Source organism: Peromyscus leucopus, chromosome 10 (genome assembly GCF_004664715.2).
Source record: "Peromyscus leucopus breed LL Stock chromosome 10, UCI_PerLeu_2.1, whole genome shotgun sequence".
Lineage (NCBI taxonomy): Eukaryota > Metazoa > Chordata > Mammalia > Rodentia > Cricetidae > Peromyscus > Peromyscus leucopus.
In genome coordinates, this window is record NC_051071.1 from 84,362,313 (window position 1) to 84,390,280 (window position 27,968).

Below are 27,968 nucleotides of genomic sequence, written 5' to 3' on the forward strand. Positions count from 1 at the left end.
ACCTTGCAGCTGAATTTAATGGCAAGATTTTGTCATCTTCCACGGCTATAAAGTACCTAGCAAGAAAGAATGACCAGTTTATAAAGCACAACAATTTAAAACAAACAAAACCCCTGAGAATTAATGTTTCTCATTTTAATTGGGTTTAACATGTAATTTACCCGTATCACAGGTGTATGTCATATCCATTGTTTCCTAATTAAGAAAATGTCTTTAGCTAGGCATGTTTGCACATATAAAACTATTTCCAATATTTGGGATATGGAGGCAGCAGGAACAGGAATTCAAGATCATCCTTGGCTACATAGGGTGTGCAAGACCAGTCTGGGCTACATGAGACTATCCCAAAAACCAACCAACCAACCAACCAACCAACCAACCAACCAACCAACCAACCAGAAAACAGAAAAAGATCTTTAACTACATTTATTTTTCTTTTTGGGACAGGATCTCATTATAGCACTGGCTGCCGTGGAATTTGTTATGTAGCACAGGCTAGCCTAAAAACCTACAATCTTCCTGTTTCAGCCTTCCAAGGGCTGGGATTATAGGTGTGCATCACCACAACCATGCCAATTGCAATTCTTTACCCATAGATCACTAGTTCTTTAAGGCTCAAGTGCTGTGATTATTAGGACTTGGAGATGTGGCTCAGCAGGTAAGAGCATGTGCTGTCCTTCCAGAGGACCTGAGTTCAGTTCTCAGCGCCCATGTCAGGAGCTCACAACTCCTGTAACTCCAGCCCCAGGGAATCTGATGCCTCCAGCTTCCCTACACGTCTACACTCACATGCACATACCACACAGAGACATATGCATAATTAAAAAACTCCTTAAAAGAGTTATTAATTTTCAAAAGAGACCCCAAACAGTGATAATTATAATCTGAAAATTGGGGGTGGGAGATAAACATGAGAGCTTTAATAAGATTTCTCAGGAATATATGACTACCATTTTTCCTTTTTCTGTTGTTATTTTCTTTTTCCTCTCCTGGTAATCAAGCCTGTGGTTTGAATGAGAATGAACACGTGGTCCCCAGTTGGTGGAACTGTTTGGGAGGGATTAGGAGGTGTGGTCTTATTGAGGAAGGAGTCACTGAGGGGTGGGTTTTGAGGTTCAAAAGACTCACACCATTCCCATTCCGTTCTCTCTACTTCCTACTTATGGATCAAGATGTGTTCTCCCAGCTTTTCCAGCCTCCTGGCCTTTGCTCTGCAATCATCGCCTCTAACCCTCTGAAACCGGAAGCCGCAAATCAAACGCTTCCTTGTATAAGTTGCCTGGGCTATGGTGTTTTATCACAGCAATAGAACAGTAGCAAAGACAGAGCTCAGGGCCTTGTATGTGCTACCCAGGCGCTCTCTCTCTGACCAACAGCCCAGTCCAGTGAGACCATTCTTCATGAGTTCCCTTCCTTCCTTCCTTCCTTCCTTCCTTCCTTCCTTCCTTTCTTCCTTCCTTCCTTCCTTCCTTCCTTCCTTCCTTCCTCTCCCTCTCTCTCTCTCTCTCTCTCTCTCTCTCTCTCTCTCTCTCTCTCTCTCTCTCTCTTTCTTTTTTGTTTTTTGAGACAGGGTTTCTTTGTATAGTTTTGGTAGCTGTCCTGGATCTCACTCTGTAGACCTGGCTGGCCTCGAACTCACAGTGATCCACCCGGCTCTGCCTCCAGAGCCCTGGGATTAAAGGCGTGCATCACCACCACCCGGCCTTCATGAGTTTTCTTAAGACGGATATTGATTGAAATCAGCAACTATGGGTGCTTGTTTTTGGTGGTAAGCCAGGCCTTCTGGCATACTGATACCTATTTTAAAAACACCTCAGGTCTTGTCACAACTAGATTGCAAATGGAGCCCACAGCCCATCGGTGTTAAAGGAGAAAATCTTGCAAATATGAAGTCATATAACCAGTTTTCCAAGCATGCATGACAGTGGTACATGCCACTCATCCCAGTACAGGCTTCTTGCCAGCCTGTACAGCGAGACTTGGCCTAAAAACAAGGAAAAGCATCACAGGCCTGTAATTTCAGCCTGCAGGAAGCAGAGGCAGGAGGGCTGTTGCAAGTTCAAGGCCAGTCTAGTTTGCATAGCAAGACCTTGCTTTAAAGGAGGATGTTGGGGGGGGGCGGGGCGGGGGAGACAAAACCAGTCTTCATTATCTACTTTAAATAATTTTTTATTCAGTTTTGTTATTTTACTTTAAGTAATAAAAGATGAGAAAAAAGGAACTTCAGTAAGGTTGAATTAGCATATAGATATTAACTTTAGAAAAACTAACCATTATATATATGTATATATATAATATGCTATTCATAAATACATTTATATAAATATGTCCTAGTACTAAAACTTGGATTTTCTCTCTATTACACTTAAATCCTTAATTATTAACTAAAGCATACTCACACTATCCACAAGCCAGCTGAGGTAAACAAAGTGAATACAAGAGGTAGAAACATCCATACGCTGCATTTCTTCCCATCCATGCCTGTACCACTGAAATCAAATGAGCGGGTATTAATAATTAAGGCAAGAATCCACCGAACTCTTCCAAGATGGAAAGTCCAACAGAGAACAACAACAACAAAAACCCCCAGGTATTTTATAAAACCACGATTCAAATCTGTTATTACTGCCACCTTCTGAGTAGGAAATCCCAGGATTAAAATAGGTCATCATTGTCTGGTCCTAGCGTAAAGATTCCAGACGGTTTTCATGAAAATGTTCAACTTCATACACGCAGTGATATGTTTAAGAAGGGACAAAGCATTTTGAGACGTGGAGCGTAGAAGGGCTGGGTACCAACAGTGTAGTCCAGAGTTCTTTTAGTGTAACTGTTAATATAAATGGCCTGATGGATCTTACACGCACTTAAGCCTGTAGAAGAGAGTGTTAGAAACAAAACGTCTACTAAATAAACTGGCAGTTCAGGGGGAAATGACAGATATTTTGCAAATCTGAACTTCCCTGGTGGCGTGTTCTTGAGTGGTCCCAGGCGATTCTCAGGATGAACGCCCGGCAAAACAACGCTTTCAATTAGCTCCAGCAAGCACGCTGGAGAAATTACAGACATTGGGTATTTGGGGCGACTTAGCTTCACTTCCTGTGACTGTGACAAAGTGTCCTGACAGAAGCAAGGTAGAGGAGAGAAGGTTTGTTTCAGCTCACAGTCCCAGGTCACCGCTTATCGTTGCGGGGAGGTCACAGCAACAGGAGCCCCAGGGAACGGATTGAACTGCCGCGTGCACGCCACAGCTCAGCTTGCTCCTCCCTTTCATTCAGTCCAGGGCCCATCTATGAAACGGTGCGGCCACATTCAGGGTGGGTCTTCCCACCTCAACTGACCCAACTAAGAAGCTCTCAGAGGCACGCTCTCAGGCCAGCATCAGCCAGACAATTCCCCACTGATACTCCGCCCCAGGCGATTCTACATTGTATCCATTTGACAGCAAAACACTAGCTATCACAGGGACACCGCATTTTTTTTTTTTTTAAAGACAGTGCAGGTCTTTATTGAGAGGAACCTGGAAGGGGAGGTCTTCTGTAATAATCAGAGCCTTCAAACGCTTACAAACTGGGGTGGTTACAGGGCAGAAGCAGGGTGTGGGGGACAAGGGTGAAAGTCCCCCCCTTTTATTGTGGCTCAAGATTGGCTGTCACTAGGAGTGGCAACAGAATGGTGAGCAGTAAAGGAATTCTGTCCGGCGGTGGTGGTGGCGGCGGCGGCGGCGGCGGCGGCGGCGGCGGCGGCGGCGGCGGCGGCGGCGCACGCCTTTAATCTCAGCACGCAGGAGGCAGAGGCAGGTGGATCTCCAAGTTCGAGGCCAGCCTGGTGGTCTACAGAGTGGGATCCAGGACAGCCAGGACTGTTACACAGAGAAACTCTGTCTTGAAAAAAAAGAATTCCAGGTGACCCAAAAATCATCACTTATGAACAGCCAATATCAAGGGTCTTCAGGGGTGGGATGGGACAGGAATCTAGTTCTGGAATGCTAATTACTGTGGTTTGTGAGAAACTACTATTTAACCAAAATATAAGAACTTTTCAAAATGAAGTTGGCCATGGCTAACTATAAAAGCTCACAGAGGTTTCCTAGTAAGAACTTATTCAGGGTCAGAGAATCTGAGCTTGCTTTACCCAGAAGGGCCACATAAGGGAATGGTTTGACCATGGGTGTGGTTACCAGGTGTTTGGAAGGGTCTATGCTTGGCTGTATCTAGCAAGGGGCGGGGGTCTTTTGCCGCACCCCTTGGCATTGTTATAAAAAGCCCCTTTGAATAAATGGAAAAGGTCACTGGGTATTGACCCAGGTCCTCCTGAAGCTATCCTGTGTTTCTGTCTTTCTCCTCTTCACTATCTTTTTATTTAATATTTTTTATCCCTCTATCCTCCTCATAAGAACCCTTGAAAAGGTGGGACCTGGCCTCCCACAGCTAACATTCATGATTTTGGCTTCTAGAGATGGGTGGAGAAGGTAGAGCTGTGGTCTGTATATCTTTTTCCTGCTGGGCAAGGTTGGCATCGTCATCCGGGGTTCTTGGAGCAGTCTGTGGTACCAGAATTTTGAAGGACAAGGATGCTGTGAAGGAAGGGTCCTTCTTCAATGGTCTCCAAGGCTGCCAGTTAGCTACCTAATGTAAATTTTGGAGGGAGAAGACGCCATGAAGGAGGGCTCCTTCCTCAATGGCTTCCAAGCCTGCTAATAATTATCTAGCTATCTAACATTCTCCACTAAAGATTAAAACCCTAAAGTCATCTAGGAGATGGACACAGAATCATTCTGATTGATTCTAGCTGATACTGGGGGTGTAGAAGGATTCAGTATCCCCACTCAACTGACTTTCAGGCACTGGGGGGGGTGGTGATCAAGGAGATAAGATAGATGGTTCCAGGACCATCTGAGTGTGAGCAAACTGTGAAGAGGAGATAAAATTAAGATAGTAGCTGAGTGCACACGGTTTAGAGTTTAACAGCATCAGTGCTAAGCTCATAATAGACTTAAACCAATTTCACCATGAAGACCTGGATCTCCAGTTTTAAGGCTTTTTACCATCGAGATGAGGATGTTGACATGGTCTTAGTCTGATTTTGTAGAGTGAAGGAAACAAAACCAGGAATCTAAAAACAGCAATGTGTTTACGGCTAAGGAAAGGATGAGAGTCCTGTGTTTGCTTGTAACTGGGGTGGCTTGTCAGTCGACCATCCAGAGCATTGGAAGGCCTGGCCTATTATTTGTTTGTTTTATATTATTGTCAGTAATCTTACTTGTGGTAATACTTTCTTGCTGTGTGTTTAAGACCATGGAGGAGGCTAAAATCAATCATTTCATTTTTTTTTTTTTTTTTTTTTTTTTTTTTTTTGGTTTTTCGAGACAGGGTTTCTCTGTGTAGCTTTGCGCCTTTCCTGGGACTCACTTGGTAGCCCAGGCTGGCCTCGAACTCACAGAGATCCGCCTGGCTCTGCCTCCCGAGTGCTGGGATTAAAGGCGTGCGCCACCACCGCCCGGCATCATTTATTTTTTATTAAGGCTGGTGAAGGTCTGGTCTTCCGGGGTTGCTGATTGAAGGTCTGGTCTTCTGGGGTTGCTGATTGAAGGTCTGGTCTTCCGGGGTTGCTGATTGAAGGTCTGGTCTTCTGGGGTTGCTGAGGAGCCCCTGGCTCCTTTGGCCGTCCTGTTATGGTTGTTCCACTGCTGTGAGATTTAGTTCAAGCCCTGCTTAGCAATGGCTTCACCAGGAGGATGGAGGAAGGTTTTCCTCCATGTTGACCTTCTGTGTAGAGTGCAGACTGGTTCGAGTCCACCCAGTGCAGTCTCCATGGCCTCCCCAAACAAAAGAACAGTTGACTCCACAGGTTTAGAGGACATTTTGAGAGACATCTCCCAGTCCCTGGGACCTAGTTGACTTTGGAGGACAAGGGGCAGAATGTCCCCTTTAATTCCTCTTTCCACATTAGGATAGCCTCCAAGTAAGTTTCTTAAATAGCCAGGTCAGTCATACCAGTGTCACAGTTCCAGCTAGTGTGTACTATTTAAAGCTGAGGCAAAGCCTAAATACTCTTAAATAAATAATCTTTCTTAGCTATCGGAGTCTCATTTTCCAATGTCTTACATAACTTAATTAGAGTTTTGTGACTTGCTTAGGCTTTCCACCCCATTCTGGAAAACAGCTGTTGTCTTAACCCCCAAACGTAAGTCCATCTTTACTAAAAGCATTTCAATCCTTACATCTTTCTGACATTTCTTTTTTTCCCCCTACTTACTGATTCCTTTTTATTTTCTCTTAATAACATGAGACACAGTAACATTAACAAGTAAACTTATCATTATATTAAAAGAGAGTTGAATCCAAACTTTACATAATGTATTAAGCTAATATTACCTGTATACATACTGTAGGAGTATGAGACTTTGCAAGTTCCCAGGCAAGTCCCACAGAAAACACAGGACAATGAAAAGTCTTTTTGTGTTTTTCATAGTTCGAAGAAAGATCTACCATTGCTGTACTTTCGGTTTTGAAGGAGCCCAAGTGTTGCATGAATCCTAATTGGTCTTTTAATAAAAGCCCAGAGCCAAATATCAGGGTGAAAGCTGAACGATCAGAGAAGCCGAGCAAGCCACAGCCACACCTCTTACCTCACCAACGCCTCAGCCTGAAAGGGTGTGAATTCTTGTCTCCACCTGCCTTATAGTCCCTTCTCTGCCCAGCCATATCACTTCCTGTCTCAATCTTCCTAGTGCTGGCATTAAAGGTGTGTGAGCCCAAGTGTTGAATTAAAAATGTGTGCCACCACTGCCTGGCTCTGTTTCTCTTTTAGACTGGATTAATCTCATGTAGCCCAGTGTGGCCTTGAACTCACAGAGATCCAGACAGATCTCTGCCTCTGCCTCCTGAGCGCTAGGATTAAAGGAGTGTGCCATCACTGCCTGACCTCTATGGCTAACTCTGTGGCTCGCTCTGTTCTCTGATCTTCAGGCAAGCTTTATTTCTTAGATTACAAACAATATACCCCTACACCAACTAGCAAGAAGAACATACAAACATCTCCCAATGAATGTTTCCAACATCTAGCAGAAAGCAGCTAAGGAAGCCCTGTTAAACCGTGATGTCAGAGTCACCGACTGGGGGCAGAGAAGATTCCCCTCAGCCATTCCCTCTCTAGGTGTTTTATGTTCTGGAGACACAACAACCTTTTAGTGCTCTCAAAGGCACACTGCTTTCACTTTGCACTTTGAGCTGTTTTGTTCTATTTTCAACCTGTTCCGGAGTCAAGGAGCAGCCTGACCCAGGGCAGGGGAGTCTGAAGGATGCTTGGAGATGAATCATCTTGAGTCTGAAGTGAGAGGCGCAAATCCTGGCGTTTGAGCCAGCTCCTTGCTGAGGTTAAACAGTACAGACAATTTACGAAGATGGTGCAACAGGCATTTACCACGCTTGCATTAGACAGGTGACAAAATCAGAATACCCACCTGCAAATGTACAGTGAGAAACAGAACAGTCACGTGGACCGACCGACGCACTGGCTCCTCTCCTAGGACTGTGGGAGATCAGAGCTCAGAAGTGGGGAGTTACATAAAAAAGAGTTAAGTCCAATCTAGGACCATGGTGATGAAAGACCCTAACCCTTCAGGCTTACACCACCCCCAAGCCCCAGGAAATGAGAAACTAAAAATCTAGGTCCAAGGGCAAGCTGACTCAGCCGTTGTTCAACCTCCCCTGCCACAATGTAACAATGTGAAAAGATTTCTGTTAAGAGATGTGCTCAACTGTGACTGGGATAGTTGCAGGTATTCCAGGAAGGACCACGTGACCTTTGTGTAAACTCCACTCCCGCCTTGATACCCCCCTTGAGGTTTCAGGAAGAATGTACATGTGGACATGACTGTACCCACTCTGTGATCAGACCATGATCTTGTGAAACGAAATTGTATGGGAATTGTAATCTTATGGCTTTTGTGGGTTTTTCCTTTTAAAGCCCCCATGTGGCTGCAGTAAGATGTGACTCTTGCTCTCAGGACAAGAGTAGCCCGTCTGTACAGTCGCTTCAATAAAAACCTCGTGCTGTTGCATCAACTGGACTGGAGTCTGGGTTCTTGGGGCGCCCACTGGAGACCCTAAACCGTTGGGGTCCAACAGCGACAAGCTAGTGGTCTGCAATCATTTCCTTGAAAGAGGCAGGAGGACAGAAACGGCCTGGGCAGACTCCGGATGCGAACTCACTTTGCCAGTCACTAGCCATGTGATCTCCGATGGGTTATCCCGTCTTTCACACCTTAGTTTAACCATAGAGCTGTTTCTGCTCTGTAGGGTGTGCTGAGGATTGACGGTGGTGTAGGCAGAGCCTTACACATAGTCCTTGTTCTGGAAGTGCTATAACTATAGTGGCTAAGCAGATGGAGCCATGTGTTAGGACTGGGCTCCTATCTGCAGAGCAGGACTCGGGACGACAAACTTTCTTCTCCAGGTACCACTTTTTTCTAGAAAGGCACAGATAGCTTTTCTGATAATAATTTTTTCCTTCAAATGGCTTTCCAAAAAAACAAAAAAAAATCTTACCATCTTAATATTTAAGGTCTGTCTTCCTGTGGCTTTATCTATTTTTTAGTGATGGGATACGCTCTTCCATGGAGCCACGTGTGTTCTGGTTATTTCTGCATGTGGGCAAGGGGAATGTCAACATGTGCACGCAGGTGTGAAGGCCACAGGCTGACACCAATGTCTTCCTCTGTTGCTCTCCACCTTATTTGAGACAAGGTTTCTCCCTGAGCCTGAAGGTCACTATTTCAGCCAGACTGGCTGGCAGTTCTCGGGATCCGCCTGTCTCTGTGCCCTCATCTCACCCCTGTGCTGGGGTCAGAGGTGAGTGTTACCAGGCCTGGATTGATACTGGGTGATGGAGATCCGAACTCAGGTCCCTGTGTTTGCGTGGCAAGCACTTTATCCACTGAGCCACCTCCTCGGCCCTTTCCTTAATTTTTGTAGTTGTTGCTGTTATTGTTTGTGCTTTGGTTTGAAACAGTCTCACTCCATAGCCCAGGCTAGCCCCAAAACCATCTTCCTGCCTGAACTTCCCGAAGGCTGGGATCTCAGGTTTCCCTCACCATACAGGGTATGCTTTGTTGTTTTTCATTGTGTTACTTGTTTATTTGGCTTTAGAAAAACCTAACGTGGCCAAGGTTTCTAAATTCTTTTTTTTTTTTTTTTTTTTTTTACTAGTTTAACTCTCCTAGGACAACTTATGTCTAAGTTATGGGAAACATTCTCTATACCCTGCCCGAGGTTAGATGAAAATTGCCCTTTCTTAGCATGAAGAGATGCCTGGGGAGATGTCTATAAACGGTTGTATTAGTAGCTTGCAGCGGAACTACCCTGGTGCTTCTTCCAAAGTATTTCATGCAGACTATGCTGTCTTCCCTTTTAAAATGATTGCAAATTCATACAGAGTTGTAAGAAATAATACAGTGAAACCCTGTCTATTCATCACACCATCTCCCCACCAGCCATCTCCAGCATACCAATGTCTAACATCTTCAACTAATAACCAACCTTAATATGACCCCTCAACTAGATCTCAGCATCCATCTTGTATCGACCCTTTTTATGGTTCAACTGTTAGTTTTATGTAAATTTCCCACCTTCATGGATGTGTGTGGTCACACACTTACAGGTCATTTGTGCGTCTTCTCTACAGAAATGCCTACTCTATTAGTTTGCACTTTTTTGTTTTTCAGCATTGGCTATCACCTGTGCATGTTGGGTTAGCACTCTCCCCCTGCGTTACATCTACGGCCCCTCTTCACATTTTCAATGCTTTATTGTTCCATGTCTGTCCTGGACATTAATCTCCCATCACATATCCAAACTTCTCCAATTACATAAGTCACCATTTCACTGTTGATAGTATCCTTTGGGGCACACATGTTTTTAATTTTGAGGAAGTCCAATTTATCTACATTTTCCTTTGTTGCCTGAGTCTTAGTATCCCGAAACAAGAAATCATCGCCAAGCCCAGTACTGAGGCTTTTGCTCTTGTCTCCTCTCACTGTTTGTATAGTTTTAGCTCTTCCTGTTTAGAGCTTTGGGCCATTTGAGTTCAAATTATGTAGTATAAAGTAACTTTTCATTTTTTGCATATTAAAGGCACACAGCATCTGTTTAGAGGACATCTCTCACCACAAGACCTTTGTGTATGGTGTGTGTCTGTGTGCATGCATGCATGGATACCCACATCTGTGCACACATGTGCAGAGACCAGGGTGCGTGTTAGGTGACCTGCTCTGCGCCATCCCTTTTTCCCTTTGAAAGAGGGCTTCTCACTGAACTTGGAGCTGACCATCCTCCTTGCCCCCAGACTAGCTGGCCACCAAGCCCCAGAAATCCTCAAACTTGGCGCTGGGTTTACAGGTTCATGTGACCACATCTGGCTTTTACAGGGGTGCTAGGGACCGAACTCAGGCCCTCACTCTTAAACAGCAAGTACTCTTACCCACTGACACATCTTCTACTCACTTGTTTGTTTGAGACAGGGTCACACCTAGCCTAGGCTGGCCTTGAACTCACAAGACGCCCGAGGGTGGCCCTGAGTTCCTTTTCCCTCCTGCACCTCTCAGGAGCTGGGGTACAGGCAGGCATGTGTCACACACCTGGCTCATTTACAAAGTCACTTGCAAAGCAAGAAATTCTACTTTTAACAAAATCTAACCTGCACACTTCTCTTTTTATAGGTCCTGCTTTTAACTGTCAAACCTAGAAACTTCTTCATTATCCCTTGATCTCAGATTTTTTTCCTATGTCCTTTTTACTAAAGCTTTGTGGTTTTATATTGAAATCTGTGATCTGGTTTTTATCTTTTAAAACTGTTTGATTGAATTTGGCTAGCTCCTAGACAGTTTATAAATTACTTTGGTAAGACTTGAGAAACGTGTGATGAGCTAAGTCAGATGAAGTCAAAGAAAAAATTCTTACACTGAAGGACATAAATCAGAGACACAGTAGAGCCCACCATGTCGTGTTCTTCTGGCAGTTAACAGGTATGAGCTTAAGACCAGAGGGGTGTGTGTGTGTGTGTGTGTGTGTGTGTGTGTGTGTGTGTGTATGTGGTGTGTGTGTGTGTATGTGGTGTGTGTGTATGTGGTGTGTGTGTATGTGGTGTGTGTGTATGTGGTGTGTGTGTATGTGGTGTGTGTGTATGTGGTGTGTGTGTATGTGGTGTGTGTGTATGTGGTGTGTGTGTGTGTATGTGGTGTGTGTGTATGTGGTGTGTGTGTGTGGTGTGTGTGTGTGTGTGTATGTGGTGTGTGTGTGTGTGTGTGGTGTGGTGTGGTGTGTAGAAGGGGAAAGTCCCCTTACTTACTCCATCTTCCTACCCACCTTTCCTTTGCAAAGGACCCTGCTAAGTGTCAAGACTCATCTAGAAACCAGAAGACTACAATGAAAAGCTTAAGACCAACTTCTCCTCTCATCAACCCATCAACGTCCCATGTAACAAATCATGTTTTCAGTTCTTTCTGCCTTCCTGGTACACCTTGTTACACACACATCTCTTTTATTGTCACAGAGAATCTACTGATCCTCTTAGTCCACGGTCGTGACCAGAGAGTTTCCAGTAGACAAACAAATGATGTGCTCTCTGTTGTTGGTGTCCGGGGTCTGTGGGGTCCCAGAAGATGGTCAGGACTGACTATGTGCTACATGGAATCAAGGGCAAGTTCAGAAAATGAACTTGATAGCAAGAACCTCAGAGTACAATAACCAGCTCTCACAACTGTGCCTCCATATTGTCCAAGAATAAAGCCCTTGCTGGCCTCAAACATCTCCTGCATCAGCTTCCCAAGTGCTGAGACACTCACATGAGCTGCCATGTCCAGTTGTGACTTTGACTTTACAAAGTCCTCCTTGAATTTGAGTGAATTAATTAATTTGGATAGGGTCTTGTGTCACACGCTCATGGGGACACAGAATACACATTTCAATAGAGTGTAGCTTTCTCTTGGTCACATGATAGTATCCTTAGAATTGAAACAAAGACTGAGAGGTAGTTCTCTGCCTTCCATCCTCCCATGTTTCCTGAACACAAACTGGTCCATTGCTCCAGTTAGATTAGAAGATGTCACTAGGGGCTGGAGAAATGGCTTAGCTAGAAAAGGTACTTGCTGTATAGATCTGGTAACCTGAATTTGTTTTGTTTTGTTTTTTAAGATTTATCTATTTATTATGTAGACAGTGTTCTTCCTGCATGTATGCCTGCAGTAACCTGAATTTAATCCCCAGAACCCAAGTAAAGGTGGAAGGAAAGAATTGACTTCACAAAATTGTCCTCTGACCTCCACATATGTGCCATGGCATGCACGTGCACACACACACATATGATGCATGCATGTGCACACACATATATTAATAATAAATAACTTTTTACAATAAAAATAAAACCTCACTCAAAGTTTTCATTTACTAGTAGGATGTGCCAGCTGGTTTTGTGTCAACTTGACACAAGCTAGAGTCATCAGAGAGGAAGGAGCCTCGGTTGAGAAAATGCCTCCATGAGATCCAGCTGTAAAGCATTTTTTCAATTACTGATCCGGGGGTGGGGGGAGGTCCCTGTCCATGGTGGGTGGTGCCATCCCTGGGCTGGTGGCCCTGGGTTCTATAAGAAAGCAGATTGAGCAAGCCATAAGGGAAAGTCAGTAAGCAGCACCTCTCCATGGCCTCTGCATCTGCTCTTGCCCCCAGGTTCCTGCCCTCACTGTTCTTGATGATGAACTGTTATGTGGAACTGTGAGCAGAATGGACCCTCCCCTCCCCATGTTACTTTTGGTCATTGTAACTGAATGTTTTCCTGTGTCCCAGCCAGCCAGCAGTTGGAACAAATCTTCCCACTCTCGTCCCCCACAGAGGCTTATATTAATTATAACTGCTCAGCTATTAGCTCAGGCCTACCATTGACTAGCTCTTACATTTAAACTCAGCCCATTTATATTATTCTATATGTGGCCACATGTTCAGTGGCTTTACCTGTGTGCCTTTACATGCTGCTTCCTGAACATCGGGCTGGTGTCTCCTCACTCAGCCTTCCTCTTCCCAGAATTCTCTTTGTCTGCTTATCCTGCCTATATTTCCTGCCTGGCTACTGGCCAATCAGCGTTTTATTAAACCAGTGTACAAAAGCATTATTCTACAGCAGGTCATGATGCTTCATCTCAGCAACAGTAACTAACCTAACTAAGTAACCCTAACTAAGACATAAGGATGTTTCCTTCTTCTACTGAGCAAAATGAAGAAGTCTCTTCAAGGAAAGAGAGGAGATATTCCACAATCCCAAGACTTTTATTTTGGGCTGGAGAGATGGCTCAGTGGCTGAGAGCACTGCTGGTCTTGCAGAGGGACCCAGATTCAATTCCTAGCATGAATAGGACAGCTAACAGCCATCTGTGACTCCAGCTCCAGGGGACCTGATGCCCTCTTCTGGCCTCTGTGGGCACCAGGCACATACGTGGTGTACATACACACAAGCAGGCAAAGCACTCAGACACAGAAAATGAAAGCCTAGAGAAGGTATTTTATCTTTGTATAATAAATTTGGGTTCTTTTTATTCTGTGTAGTATTTACTCCACTGATATTAATCTTCCAATAATATTTCACAGTGAAAAGCCAAGGACAAATGTTCCCATGCCCCCAAAGAGCGGAGCGTAACTGGAACGAGATCTAATGAGTTTTTGACAAAAGGAGGGAGAGAGCCAGAATTGCAAAAACCTTCTTGAAAGGGTTCTGGCATCGAGCTTCGGTTTGAAACTCTCCTCCAAATGGCATTATTTATCGAAATGACTTGCTAAGCTGCTACCCAGATGGCCACATCTCGCAACGTCAGGGGCTGCCAGCTCTGTACGTCTCACCATGTGTTCTCTTCTAATAAACGTCATTCCACAAGTGTGAGTGATCTGCACTCTTACCCAGCCCGTGTGTGAGGCAGGCTGCATAGCACGGAGTGAGACAGTGAAAATCCTGCTCCCTCAGCTCTCTATGTGCTCCAAAACCCTTGCTTTTGCCAGAGGAAAAAAGAACCACAGCTAAAGGACTGTGGTGTCTCCCACCATTTATAATCCTGATGCTCTAGACGTTTCCTGGCCTCAAAAGTTATACTCTCTTGAAAGCATGTATTGGACGCCCACACGAGCTTGTCACCTAAGACCCCATGCACTTTTTTTTTTTTTCAAAAAAGGGGACTTTATAAGTCGAAGTCACAACTGGATGTGGTGGCTCATGTCAGTCATCTCAGACTGGGAGACTGAGGCAGTTTGAGACCAGCAAGGGCTTCATAAAGGGGCCGACAATAATAGTGATATTATCATTCATACTTCTGTTATCAAGTGCCATGTGGTTCTTCCAGCACAAACGAGGCTATCAAAGCCCGGGGAAATGGCCTCCTGTGGCTAGTACACCATCCCCGAGGACAAATCTTCCATTGTACCACATGATGGAAAGACACCTTCCACCTACAAATGGAAAACGGAAGCCCAGCAGTTCCTCATTGTTTGAGGCTCTTGAAAGCACTTCTCCCAGTGACCGGCAGGGTGCAGAAGTTCAAACGGTACTCACAGCACCAGAAAGTGTTTGCCTGTAAAAGAGAAGGTCTGTCTGTCTGTCTGTCTGGGTCAGCGGGGAGAGGCAGTTGTAGCTAATCTCCTCGGGCTTAGAGTCCCAGCTCTGCTACTTCCTAGCTAGGTGACACTGACTAAGCTTACACTGTGCCTCAGTTTCTTCATCAGTAAAGGGGGAAAATAGTGGAATAGGGGGGAAAAATCCCACATTTTTATAAGGACTGAAAATACAGTGAAAACACACCTAACTGTCTAGTCAATCTCCCAGGAACGGCTAACTGCTGTAATGCATCATGAATTAACATTTCTGTTCATGACAAACCTTGTCTACAGCCACAGTCCCCTGAGATTACAGCACCTGGTGACTTGCAGTCAGTCTGTGTAAGTGTGCTCCCATGAGGATGAAATCGTCAAATGGCACTCTCCTCAGGGTCTGTCTCTGCTGTTAAGTGACACCTGATTCCTCGCTCCACTGCAAGCACTACCCGAGCTCTTTGCTTATCTTTTCTCACTTTGTAATTTATCAGGAGATGAGTTCCGTGCCACAGCAATTTTTCATACACTCTCAGGGCCAGCTAGTGTGGAGCAGAAACGATGAATGAGCCGGTCACTAATGGCTAGGGCTGTCACGGTGTCTACGAACCAGGGGCCTCCTGGGAGTCTCTGCCATGCCTGTCCTGGGCAAACGTGGAGGGCTTATATTGCGTTGAAATCCATTTGCCACTATAAGTGAGAAAGACAAGGGCTATTTGTTTGGTTTCCCCATAATTTTTATAGACTCTGAGATACAAATGGGCAGGGAAAAAGAGCCAACAATTAAGTCACCAGCCCTGAGATAAAAGTTGTTTTTACTGCGTCCTAAGTTTTGGACGACACAAGTCAGGTGACCTGGTGTCACCTTAAGAGTCTATGACGACTTGCCCTCATCAGCAGACATAAGCAGCACCATTAAAGCTACAAAGTCAGTCCGCACTACAAAGTTGGTTGTTTTTTTTTTTTTTTTTGAGAGTACTGGCAAAAACCTCAACATGCCTGCAGTGAAGAATCTCTGTAAAATATCACCGTTCCCCAAATATGACTTCTAAACAGAAACGGCACTGGTTGTTTCTCTCCACCATTCTCTTGATTTCTAAAAGAAGTCACCTTCATTCACCCAACAGGTGACCGCAGGGGTCCTCTCAGACTCATGGCCCAGAGGATTATTTTTCTTAGAAACAGACAGAACTCACTGTCCCGATACCATCCAAAGAATAAATCCCCAATTCCCTTCCACTAGCACATGGATTCAGTATTGTCTCAGAGTTTCTGTGCCACGGCCTCTCAAATGCACTTAAATCTCAAAATGCACTCAAATCTTTAAGAATAATAACAGACACTGCCCATATATGGAGGATACAACTTCTGTTTTCCTTGGTTAAGAGAAGTCTCATTTTATTGGGACAGCAAAATGTTCAGCCCAAGGATACCACATGCATCATGGCTGGTTAAGGCAGTCACCTCATTTTCCTTCGGTAAGTACCATTCCAGCAAACTCCCGAACCGAGCCACTGAGATGCAAAAGGAAGTCTACTGAGCAGCAAATGGGAAGGGTTGGCATCCTCAATAATGGAAAATCTTTTCTACCCACAGTCTTTTCTCACTCGGGACAGTGGAAATACAGTACCTGGTGTCGTGGCATCCATATGTAACACGAGACAACAAACACGAGGACCCAGAGCCACCATATTGAGGCCAGTTGAATAAAAGGTAGAAAGAGGTTGGGGATGTAGCTCAGTGGTAGAGTGCTTGCCTAGCAGGCGCAAGGCCCTGGGTTCAATCCCCAGCTCAAAAAAAAAAAAAAAAAAAAAAAAAAAAACCCGAAAAACAAAAAACAAACAAACAAAAAACCAAAACCGGTGGAAAGAATGAGTCCCTTAGTGACATCATCCAATTCCACCATTCTCCAAACACAACGAAGGTCAACCGGAAGTCTTCATTACAGGTTGGTACAGCACCTAACTCTGTCCGCTCATCTCCCACTGTAACAGGGCAAGTGACCTGGACTATGATAAGTAGCCTCTCTTGTCAGTGCGGCTTTGTGAGGAAACTCCCTCTCTCCACAGGAATCTGAAGAAAGATTCCTTTTGAAACAAAGGGACAAGGTTCTTACTTTCTAGAGATGAATACCAAAGTATTTAGACACCAATTGTCACCCAATAAAATTGATTAAAAATTTTTCCAACAGAGAAATGAAAAAGAAATAAAGTGCAACAGATACATGGCATTGTGAATATAGTCACTGCCTTTGAACTGTGCATTTAAAAACACCGGAAGTCAGGGCTGGACAGACGGCTCAGTGGTTGACAGTGCTGTGGCTGCGAGCCCAGAGGACATGGGTTTAGTTCCCAGCACCCACGTCAGGCAGCTCACAATTCTAGCTCTAGGATATCTGACCCCCCTTTGGCCTGTGTACACACCTGCACATGAGTCTGCACATGCACATACTCATGCACACACACAAATATGAACACAGGCACACACATGCATGCTTGCACACACACAAATAAAACATAATTTTAAAAATGCTGAAATGGCAAACTTTGTTATGTGAATTTCACCACAATTAAAAAGAAAGACATCAACAATCCTACATCCATTAGAATGGGTATTATAAAATTAACAAGAGTTAGTTGGGTATGGTGGCACACACCTTTAATCCCAGAATTTAGGAGGCAGAGGCAGGGAGATTGTTATGAGTTTGAGGCCAGCCTGGTCTATATTATAAGCTTCAGGACAGCCAAGGCTATGTGGAGAGACCCTGTGTCAAAACAAAACAAAAACAAAACCAGCATTGGTGAGGATATGAAAAAAACAGAGCTTTTTAATCTGTCCTTGGCTGACCTGGCACTTGCTATGAAGGCTAACGTGGCCTCCAACCCACAGAAATCCATCTCTGCCTCCCCAGTGCTGGGAATACAAGCATGTGCCACCATGCCTAGCCTCAAATTAGAACTATTGCTGGGAATTTAAAATGTTAGAGTCAGTTGGGGACATGGCTCATGGGATGGGGAGATGGCTCAGGGGGTCAAGTGTTTGAAGCACAAGTTTCAAAAGACCTGAGTTCAAATCCTCACAAGCTACATAAAGTTAGATCTGTAGTGCTGGGATTGTAGACACAGAATCCCGGCACTCCTATGCTGAGAAGGGAGCCAGAGGTCGGAGACGCCCTGGAGACTTCTGAGCCAGGTAGCCTGGTGTATGGAGCAGCAAAAAGCAATAGAACTCTTGCCTCAGACAAGACGGAGCGTGAAGACTGATACCTGAGATGGACTTCCGACCCCCACAAGCATGCTGTGGTACACGCACATGTGTGTTTCCCCACCCCTGCACACCACACAAAGATACAATGGAATCATGTAACCTAACATTAGAATAATATAGTGGTTTCTCAACAAGTTAAAAATAAAATTAGCACATGATGCAGAATGTCCCCCTAGGTGCGGTGGCTTTTGGTCATAGTATTTTATCACAGCAACAGAGAGGGACCTAACACAGACCACACGAATGAAAACCAGAGACATGAACAAATACATGTAATCCCACACTTACAGCAGCGTTACTCACAACAGCCAAAGACAGAAACAAGTTTTCAGTGGATGAAAAAGTTTGGCACTTTACATACAATGGAACATTATTTAGCTTTAAAAAGGAAAAACAAAACAAAACCAAAAACAAAACAACAACAAAAACCAAGCACGGTGGCTTACACTTACAATCCCAGCACTCAGGAGGGTTGTCCTAACTGCAAGGCCAGCCAAAACAGGAAATTCTGATAAATGCCATACCATGTTATATGATTTCACTTACGAGGTAGCAAAGCGGTCCAACCAGCGGAGACAGTGGGGTGGACAGGAAGCAGCGGCTAGCTAGGGGTGGAGTTAGGGAATGGTGTTTGCATTTCCTGAATACAAGCGCTTCCACCTGAAAGTTACAGTTCCTGGGTAACACATGGTCCTTTCTACCCAGGACAAATGCAATTGTTTTATATTTATTATTATTGTGCATATATAATATGCGTGTGTGCGCACACATGCACACAAGCCATGGCACATGTGGCGGACACCACTATAAGCCAGTTCTCTCCCTCTACTGTTATATGAGTTCCGGGGCTCACACTCAGGTTGACAGGCTTGCATAGGAAGCCCTTCTACCCACGGAGCCTAGATGTAGTTCTTGAAAGTCTAACAAGCTGTAAACTAAATCACAAGTTACCCACCGTCCACACTCACATTTACACACTCCAGTTACAACGGTGCAACACCAGATTTGCTGGGAGCCAGAGGAGTTGGCTGCGGCAGAGATCGCCAGCCATCTATGAACGTTAGCTTCCTGCTTCTTCCACTGTATTAGGAGACTAGGTAGGCACGCAGCTGCCCGGCTATGTGTGGCACAGCCACATGATTGGTTCCTTACCAACGGGGTACAAACAATGGATTTCTCACTCATTCCCTCTGATCTAAGACAGCAGCGACCAACGCACAGATGCTACGTTGCAGACGGCCTCACTGCCAATCCCTCCCTCCGCTCCTGCTGATTCAGATCACCCACCCTCTATGTTACATAAATTAAAAAGACAGACGAGCCCTCCAATTTCAAAGCCACTGTGCCATTAGATTCTTATCGAATCTGCAGAATCCTTTACTACGGCCAGTACACTCAAATGCACCAGCAACTGAAGCCCAAACATCTCATCAAATGGCAAAGTCACTCTGTTCATAAGCTATCTGAAAAGTTCTGTGATTCTTAGGGGACACTAACATAGCCTTGCCTGGGAATTAGGTGACATCCAAGAGACCAGAGTGACTAGGCAGTTTCCCCAAATCCATGGTAGAACTGAAGCCAGGGAATGAATGACTTCCTGACTTAATGATGACTTTTTTTTTTTTTTTTTTTTTTTTTTTTTGGTTTTTCGAGACAGGGTTTCTCTGTGTAGCTTTGCGCCTTTCCTGGATCTTGCTCCGTAGACCAGGCTGGCCTCGAACTCACAGAGATCTGCCTGGCTCTGCCTCCCGAGTGCTGGGATTAAAGGCGTGCGCCACCACCGCCCGGCCAACGATGACTTTTCATATATGTAAATTTTTCAGTTTTTTTTTTCCTGGAGAGAGGATTTCATGCAGCCCAGGCTAGCCTCACACTTGAACTTCTGATCCTTCTGCCTCCACCTCCCAAGTCCTGGGATTACAGGCACATACCACCATCTACAAAGGTTCATACTAGACCAGCACTCTATCAATTGAGACATGCCCTCAGCCCCATTTTCACAGAGATTTCATAAACACACAAATCATTTCTCTACTCGTCAAATACTCCCTGAGTCAAGACAGCACTCAAACCTCCTCCGAGACAGGGGAGAGGCTGGGGCTCGGTACTGACGTCATTTGTAAGTGGTGAGGTGATTCTCTCTCCTGGTCCTCTCACCAGATGCAATTATTTAATATATCTGCCTATCCCAAAGGCAAAAACCAAAAAGCTCACCCAACAGTCTGACCACAGGCTGTCGTGCACGCCTCGGTCCCCAGCTGGGAAACGGCACCACCGCAGCAGCCTCTCTGGTGTACTGGGCCAGCTCCAAGCGCCAGAACAAGCACTGAACCCTCAAGATGCAGGCTCTCTCTTGCTAGGCTCTGACGTCAATGCCTACTTCAGTGAAGAGAAAACAACCAAACATGAAACAAGTCAGAGCAAAACAAGAATTGCCCCACCCAGGTCCCCAGGGGACAGAAAACATCCAGGAATGCCAGGAGATGAAGATCTGAGAGGCAAACTCACCTACCTACACAGCAAGCCATGGAGTCAGAGTAAGATTTACAGAAGTAAGAGAATGGGAAAAGCCCAGAGGCAAAAGGTAGATGGGATCATTCAGGTTAAGAAAAGCTGGCAAGAAACAAGCCAAGCTAAGGCCAGGCAATCAGAATTAAGAATAAGCCTCTGCATGTGATTTATTTGGGAGCTGGGTGGCATCCCCCCCCCATAAGAACAAAACCAGTCAACAACAGTGGGGGTGGGCTTTGAGGTTTCCTTTGCTCAAGCTACACCAGTGAGACAGTTCACTTCCTGTTGCCTGTGGGTCAAGATGTAGGACTCTCAGCTCCTTCTCCAGCACCATGTCTACCTGCACACTGCCACACCACACTGTGATTTTAATAGACTAAACCTCTGAAACTGTAAGCCACTTCAATTAAATTTAAAAGAGTTGCCAAGGTCATGGTGTCTTTTCACAGCAATAGAAACCCTAACTAAAACAGCTTCCTAATTGGAAACCAGCATTATAAATGGCTATTCTAATACCACTGATGTCCACCCCATTTTTGACCCAAGGAAAGAAAGCCAAACTGTAGATTCCAGCCTAATGGTATTCCACTTAGGAATTTGGGTAGGCTTTCAAAGCTCCCTCAAAGAAACAGAAACAGGGTATGACTTTACAAACAAAGAAAAATCTTCAAGCACTCTCTTGGAAATTACTTTTATGCTGATGACTTCTCTGGAAGGGCAGAAAGCACATGAAATTCACCAGACCAGAGGTTGTTTGTTAGAGTTCAGATGGATCCTGAAGCAGGCTGTTCATCATCCTGCGTCCTTCCCTCACCAAGAACTAATCAGCCACTCTGAACTCCAGTCCCCTGAACACATGCAGAAACACTCCATCAACAGAATGGCAACAGTCAGGGGCAGGGGCTTGCGAAGTGTAATTAGTGCCTGATGTCTGCTCCTCCTAAGCCAGTGATCACCGCACCCAGCTGGCAAGAGCAGGCTTCAGGCAGATTCTCCCTTCATTTTGTATTCTGTACAAAAGCACCCCGGAACCAAGCTCGTTACTAATTCTGCCTTTCCCAGACCCCCACTTTTCACTGATAGTGTCTTGGTCTTACTCTTAAGCACCCAGAGCGCTACAAAGGGCGTGACCGCAGATTAAAGAGTAAAACCAGCTTGATCACTGCAGGGGTTGATTTTTGTTGATTTGTTTGCTGTTCTGGGATCACATCCAGTGCCTCACGCCTACCAGACAAGCACTCTGCCATTGAGCAACATCCCAGATCAAGGGGGGTTTGGCTAAGGGATGCTCCGATAACAAGTGGGTGTGTCTGAGAGGTTCCTGGAGGCCAAGTGTCCTGGTTAACTTTAATTGTCAATTTGACACAACCTGGGTTATGTGAGAGAAGAAGCCTCAGTTGAGGAACTGCTAGATCAGGTTGGCCTGTAGCTATTTCTGTGAGGGGTTTTCTTGATTATGACGTGCAAGGGCCCAGTGCACTGTGGGTGGCGGTATTCCAGGGGCAGGTGGTCCTAGAATATATCCAACACTAAGCACAAGCCAGTGAGGAAGCCAGCAGGCAGTATTGCTCCATGATTCCTGCCTTTAGGTTTCTCCTTTGAGTTCCTGTCTGACTTCTCTCAGTGATGAACTGTGACCTGGAAGTGTAAGACTGAACACTTAAGGCCCTTTCTCCTCTAAGTGGCTACTGGTCGGTGTTTTACCAGAAGGGAGGCGGAACACTAGAATCTTTTAATTCCACTCCTCTGAGTGGCACTGCTTGGTCTGCTGAAGGCCCAGAGATCAAAAAGCTTGGGGGGAGGCCAGTTGTGTCTTCTGGAACTAGACGATCCATTTTGCTACCTTTGAACAGCAGGACTCTGGGTTCTTTAGCCTTGCAACTCTACACTTAGCTCAAGTGACTTTCCTGGCTCCTGGGCCCGCTGGCTCTAGCTGCCAAATACCATGGACTTGTCCCAGACTGCACACTGTAGTACTTCTGAGTCCTGGAGTGGCATTAGTTAAGGCTTCTGTGGCTGTGAAAGGACACCATGACCACAGCAACTCTTATAAAGGAAAAGCACTTCATTGGGGTAGCAGCTTACAGTTTCAGAGGTTTAAGTCCATTATCATCGTGGTGTGACATGGTGTCATGCAGGCAGACATGGTGATGGAGAAGGAGCTGAGAGTTCCTACATCTTGACTCATAGGCAACAGCAAGTGGTCTGTCTCACTAGGTGTGGCTCGAGCATATATGAGACCTCAAAGCCCGCCCCCACAGTGACACACTTCCTCCAACAAGGCCACACCTCCCATTAGTGCCACTCCTTTGGGGGCCATTTTCTTTCAAATCACCACATTCCACTCCCTGATCCCCAAAGGTTTGAAGTCATATCATAATGTAAACATGCATTCAATCCAACTTCAAAAGTCCCCATAGTCTATAACAGACTAAAACTTATTTTAAAGTCTAAAGTTTGAATTCTCTTCTGAGATTCATATAATCTCTTAACTGCAATCCCCTGTAAGATCAAAATAAAAAAGCAGATCACATACTTCCAACATAGAATGGCACAAGTTATACATTACCATTTCAAAACACAGGGAAGGGACCATAGTGAAGAAATACTGGACCAAAGCAAAACCAAAAACCAGCTGGGCAAACTCCAAACTCTGAATCTCCATGTCTAATGTCAAAATCTTCTTCAGATCTCCAACTCCATTCAGCTTTGTTGACTGCAACACACTTCTTTCCCTTGGGCTGGTTCCACTCCCTGTTAGCAGCTTTCCTCAGCAGGTGTCCCATGGCTCTGGCATCTCCAACATCTTGGAGTCTCCAAGGCAATCCAGGCTTCACCTTCACAGCTTCATGCAATGGCCTCTCTGGGCCTCCGTTCAGGGAACCCATTATACATGCCTGACCTCAGTAGCTTTACTTAGTAATGGAGGTGAATTCTATAGCCCCTTTCTTCTATCCTTGACTCTAAAGCCAGAACCATGTGGCTGAGGCTGCCAAGTTCTGCTTGCTGGGGCTGGAACATGGCCCCCTCATTCAATTACATCTTCACCAGCTTTCTGTTTTCCATGGTTTCCTTTACTGCCTAAGCTAAGCTGTTCTAGATCTTGCTCTGTAGACCAGGCTGGCCTCTGAGATCCATCGGCTTCTGCCTTCCGAGTGCTGGGATTAAAAGCGTGCACCACCACACCCAGCTCTAAGCTTTTCTTTAGTTCCTTTCCTCAAGTTGGAAATTTAGCTGGGTGGGATCTTGCCCTGAGGTCACCACTCCATTTCTTAATCTGTTTATCTCCTTGGACACAGGGTTTAGCTCTGTTCCACTTTCTGGTGCCCCCTTCCTCAATCTGTACATTTTGTACTTTTATTTGCTCAGCTTGCTCCTTTTCATTATGCATATTCACTAATCACCACACGGCAGAGTCTGTAATAGGCTGTTTTGAGATTTCCTCTGCCAAGGGAATTAATCCAGAACTCTTTACCTCAGCCTCAGGCAGATTTTTTTGGACAAGGGCAAAAAGCAGCCACATTCTTCACTAAAATATCACAAGACCTGTCTCTAGGCTGTATACAAACAACCTTCTCCTCTGAAACCTCTTGAGCCAGGCACCCACAGTTCAAATCACACTCAGCACCACTGTCTTCCACGTTGCTGCTAGGGCGGCCCATTAAGCAGGACTGAAAGGACTGGTTTTCTAATCCGCAATCCTAAAGTCCATATTCCTTCAAACAAAAGCATGGGCAGTCCTATCACAGCAATACCCCAGTCCCTGGTACCAACTTCTGTCTTAGTTAGGGTTTCTACTGCTATGAAGAGACATCACGACCAAGGCAACTCTTAGGAAGGAAAAACATTTAACTGGGGTGGCTGACAGTTTCAGAGATTTAGTCCATTATCATCATGGTATAATGTGGCATCCTGCAGGCAGACTTGGTGCTGGAGACTTAGCTCAGAGTCCCTGCATCGGGACTCAGCACAGGCAACAGAAAGTGGTCTGACTCACTGGGCATGGCTTGGCCTCAAAGCCCACCTCCACAGTGACACGCTTCCTCCAAGGCCACACCTCCTAGTCGTGCCACTCCCTTTCGGGGCCATTTTCTTTCAAACAACCACAGATCTAGATTACTTTCCTGGGCAGTGATCACCTAACAGCCCCTTTCAAGGGCTCAGACACAAGCTCCTTTCAGTGCCCTGTCTACTTCTCCAGGAAGGTGGGTCAGATATCAGCATCCTCTTCCTCTCCCAGGCAAAGGATGGTGGGTGGGGACCATCTCGTGTGACACACAGGTGGGCATCAAGCTCTTCCCTTTTGTGATACTCTTACTAGAGGTCCAGGCTCTCTCCACTGTGATTTAGTAGCCTGATTTCTCAGTGGTGGGTGCTCATGGTCCTCTCAGCCTGCTGCCTGCCTATGCGGTTTTCCCCCTCTCCAGAGACTGCATAGCCCACGCTTACAGCAGAGCTACAGAATTTGGTAGCACACCAAGAACAGACTGAGAAGATAAATATTTCTTAGGAATATTCCACATCAGGGACCAGCAACATGGCTCAGTGAGTAAACCTGCTTTGGTATGAATTCAATGACTTAAGCATAATCCCTGGTGCCACAGCAGAACTGGTTCCTCTAAGTTTCTTCTGACCTTCCTACATTTGTACGGTAGCATGCATGTGCATGCGGACAATGATAAATAACATTTAAAACTAACTTAAAGAAATCGCTCACCAGGGGCTCGCTCAGAGGTAGCATATGCAAGACCTGGGTGCCAGCACAAGAGAGAGGGGTGGAAATCTCATCAATGATTGGGTAATCCATTTTCCTTTTGATAAGAACACTAACTGTATATTCAAATCAGCTGGACTCCCTCTAACATTTTGAGCTGTTCCTTGTCTAGGATAAATGAAGGGTGAATTCACTGACTAGGGGAATGGAACCATTAGTCCTCTCAGTGTGTCAGAATAGTGTTGTATCAGGGGAAGGTTGCTTCAGTGCTGAGAAGATGGATTAGTTTCCTGGGAAGAAATGACAGTGACGAACGATAACCTGACCTAGTGCTTGGGAGACAGAGATAAGGGGATCACCATGATCATGGCTCCAAACCAGCCGGGGTGACACAGTCAGACCTTGTCCAAAACAAAACACAAGTGGTTAAATAGACAGAGAGGAGTATACCAGACTTAAGAGCTTGTACTCAGCAAAGGAAACAATCAACAGAGTGAAGAGGTGATCTACAGACTGGGAGAAAATTCTCTGCAAATTACACATCTGGAGAAGGCTAAGCTCCAGAATAACCTACTATATCCATCCCAGTAGACTTAATAGACTTAATATCCAGAAGAGCAAAGGAGAACCAGCTCCATGAAGACAGGTAATAGATCTAAAGAGACATGTCTAAAATGATGTATCAACAGCTACCAGGTGTCTGAGAAAGAGCTCCGGTAATTGTCACAGAAATGCAAATCCAAATTACAGTGAAGTGCCATCTCCCTCTCACCCCAGTAAGAATTCCTGTTATGCAACAGACACAAGATAAATGCTAAGAACAATGTGGAGAAAAGGGAATCCTTGCATTGTGAAAATGCAAGCGAGTAGCCATTATGGAAATTCCTTGAAAAATCAAACCATTTGACCTAAAGCTATTACTCTTTCTAAAGGAAATTAAGCAAATATGCCTAGGAGATACCTGCATTCCCATGTTTACTGTAGAACTAGTCACAATATCCAAGAAATAGAAACAACCTACCCATCCACCAACTGATATAAGGATGAGGGAAATGTATATATAGCAGTAAATCCTGTTCAGTTTTTAATAATCGAATCTGTAGTTTATGTAGATCATCATATTAGATGGCATGCCAGGCTCAGAAAGACAAATACCACATGATCTTATCACATGTGCGATCTAAAACAGTTGATCTCATAGAAATAAGGAGTAGAATGGTGGGTTCCAGAGGTGGGGTGGGAGTGGCGTGGATAGGAGCAGGTAGTAAGTTACAGTCAGATAGAAGAAATACATTCTGATGTACTATTGGGGAGCTGGGTGACAATAGGTAATGATGATGTACCATACACTTTAAAAAAAAGCCAGAAGGAAACCAACTCCTTGTTAGATGTGGGGTTGGTGAAGATCTTTTTCCATTCTGTAAGCGGTTGTTTTGTCTCATTGAAAGTGTCCTTTGCTTTATGGAAGCTTTTCAGTTTTACAAGGTCCCATTTATTAATTGTCCATCTTAGTATCTGTGCCACTGGTGTCCTATTCAGGATGAATCTCCTGTGCCAGTGTGTTCAAGGTTATTTCCCACTTTCTCTTCTATCAGGTTCAGTGTAACTGGATTTGTGTTGAGGTCTTTTATCCACTTGGACTTGAGTTTTGGGCAGGGTGATAGATATGGATCTATTTGCAGTCTTCTACATGCTGACATCCAGTTCTGCCAGCACTGTTTGTTGAAGATGCGTTCTATTTTCTAATGTATAATTTTGGCTTCTTTGTTGAAAATCAGGTGTCCACCGGTGTGTGGATTTACATCTGAGTCTTTGATTTGATTCCATTGATCCACCTGTCTGTTTTTATGCCAATATCATGCTGTTTTTATTACTACAGCTCTGTAGTAGAGCTTCAAATCAGGGAAGGTGATACTTCTGGAAGTTCTTTATTGTACAGGATTGTTTTAGCTACCTTGGTTTTTTTTTTTTTTTTTTCCATATGAAGGTACGTATTCTTTCAAGGTCTGCAAAGATTTGTGTTGGGATTTTAATGGGGATTGCATTAAATCTGTGAATTGCTTTTGGTAAGATGATCATTTAATCCTACCAATCCATGAGCATGAGAGATATTTCCATCTTCTGGTATCTTCTCCAATTTCTTTCTTCAGAGACTTGAAGTTCTTGTCATACAGGTCTTTCACTTTCTTGGTTAGAGTTACCCTAAGATATTTTATATTATTTGTGGCTATTGTGAAGGGTATTGTTTCCCTGATTTCTTTTTCAGCCCATTTATCATTTGTATGTAAGAGGGCTACTGATTTTTTTGAGTTAATTTTGTATCCAGCCACTACACTAAAGGTGTTTATCAGCTGTAGGAGTGAGGACTGATTTCCAAAACATATAAAGAACTCAAGAAACTAGACATCAAAAAACCAAATAATCTGATTTTAAAAAATGGGGTTCAGATCTAAACAGAGAATTCTAAACAGAAGAATCTCAAATGTCCAAAAGACATTTAAAGAAATGTTCAACATCCTTAGCCACCAGGGAAATGCAAATCAAAATGAATCTGAGATACCATCTTACACCTGTCAGAATGGCTAAGATCAAAAACACTGAAGACAGCTGGAGAGGATGTGGAGCAAGAGGAAGCACTCCTCCATTCCTAGTGGGAGTACAAACTTGTACAGCCACTTTGGAAATCAATATGGCACTTTCTCAGAAAATCGGGAATCAATCTATCGCAAGACACAGTTATACCACTCTTGGGCATATACCCAAAGGGTGCTCAATCATACCACAAGGACACTTGTTCAACTATGTTCATAGCAGCTTTATTTGCAATTGCCAGAACCTAGAAACAACCTAGATAT

At 44.7% G+C, this 27,968-nt stretch overlaps 1 protein-coding gene across 1 annotated transcript in view; it reads right to left on the reverse strand.

Moving 5' to 3' along the window:
* The window catches only part of Tmem150c (transmembrane protein 150C), a 38,841-nt gene extending 18,615 nt beyond the window's left edge, over positions 1-20,226 (reverse strand). Inside the window, exons 1-3 of the mRNA XM_037209200.1 lie at positions 20,103-20,226; positions 2,400-2,489; positions 3-56 (exon numbers count right to left, since the gene is read on the reverse strand). Coding sequence (XP_037065095.1) covers positions 3-56; positions 2,400-2,479 — 134 coding nt within the window. The 5' untranslated portion in view covers positions 2,480-2,489; positions 20,103-20,226. The remainder of the gene's footprint in view (positions 1-2; positions 57-2,399; positions 2,490-20,102) is intronic.
* Positions 20,227-27,968: the final 7,742 nt, after the last annotated feature.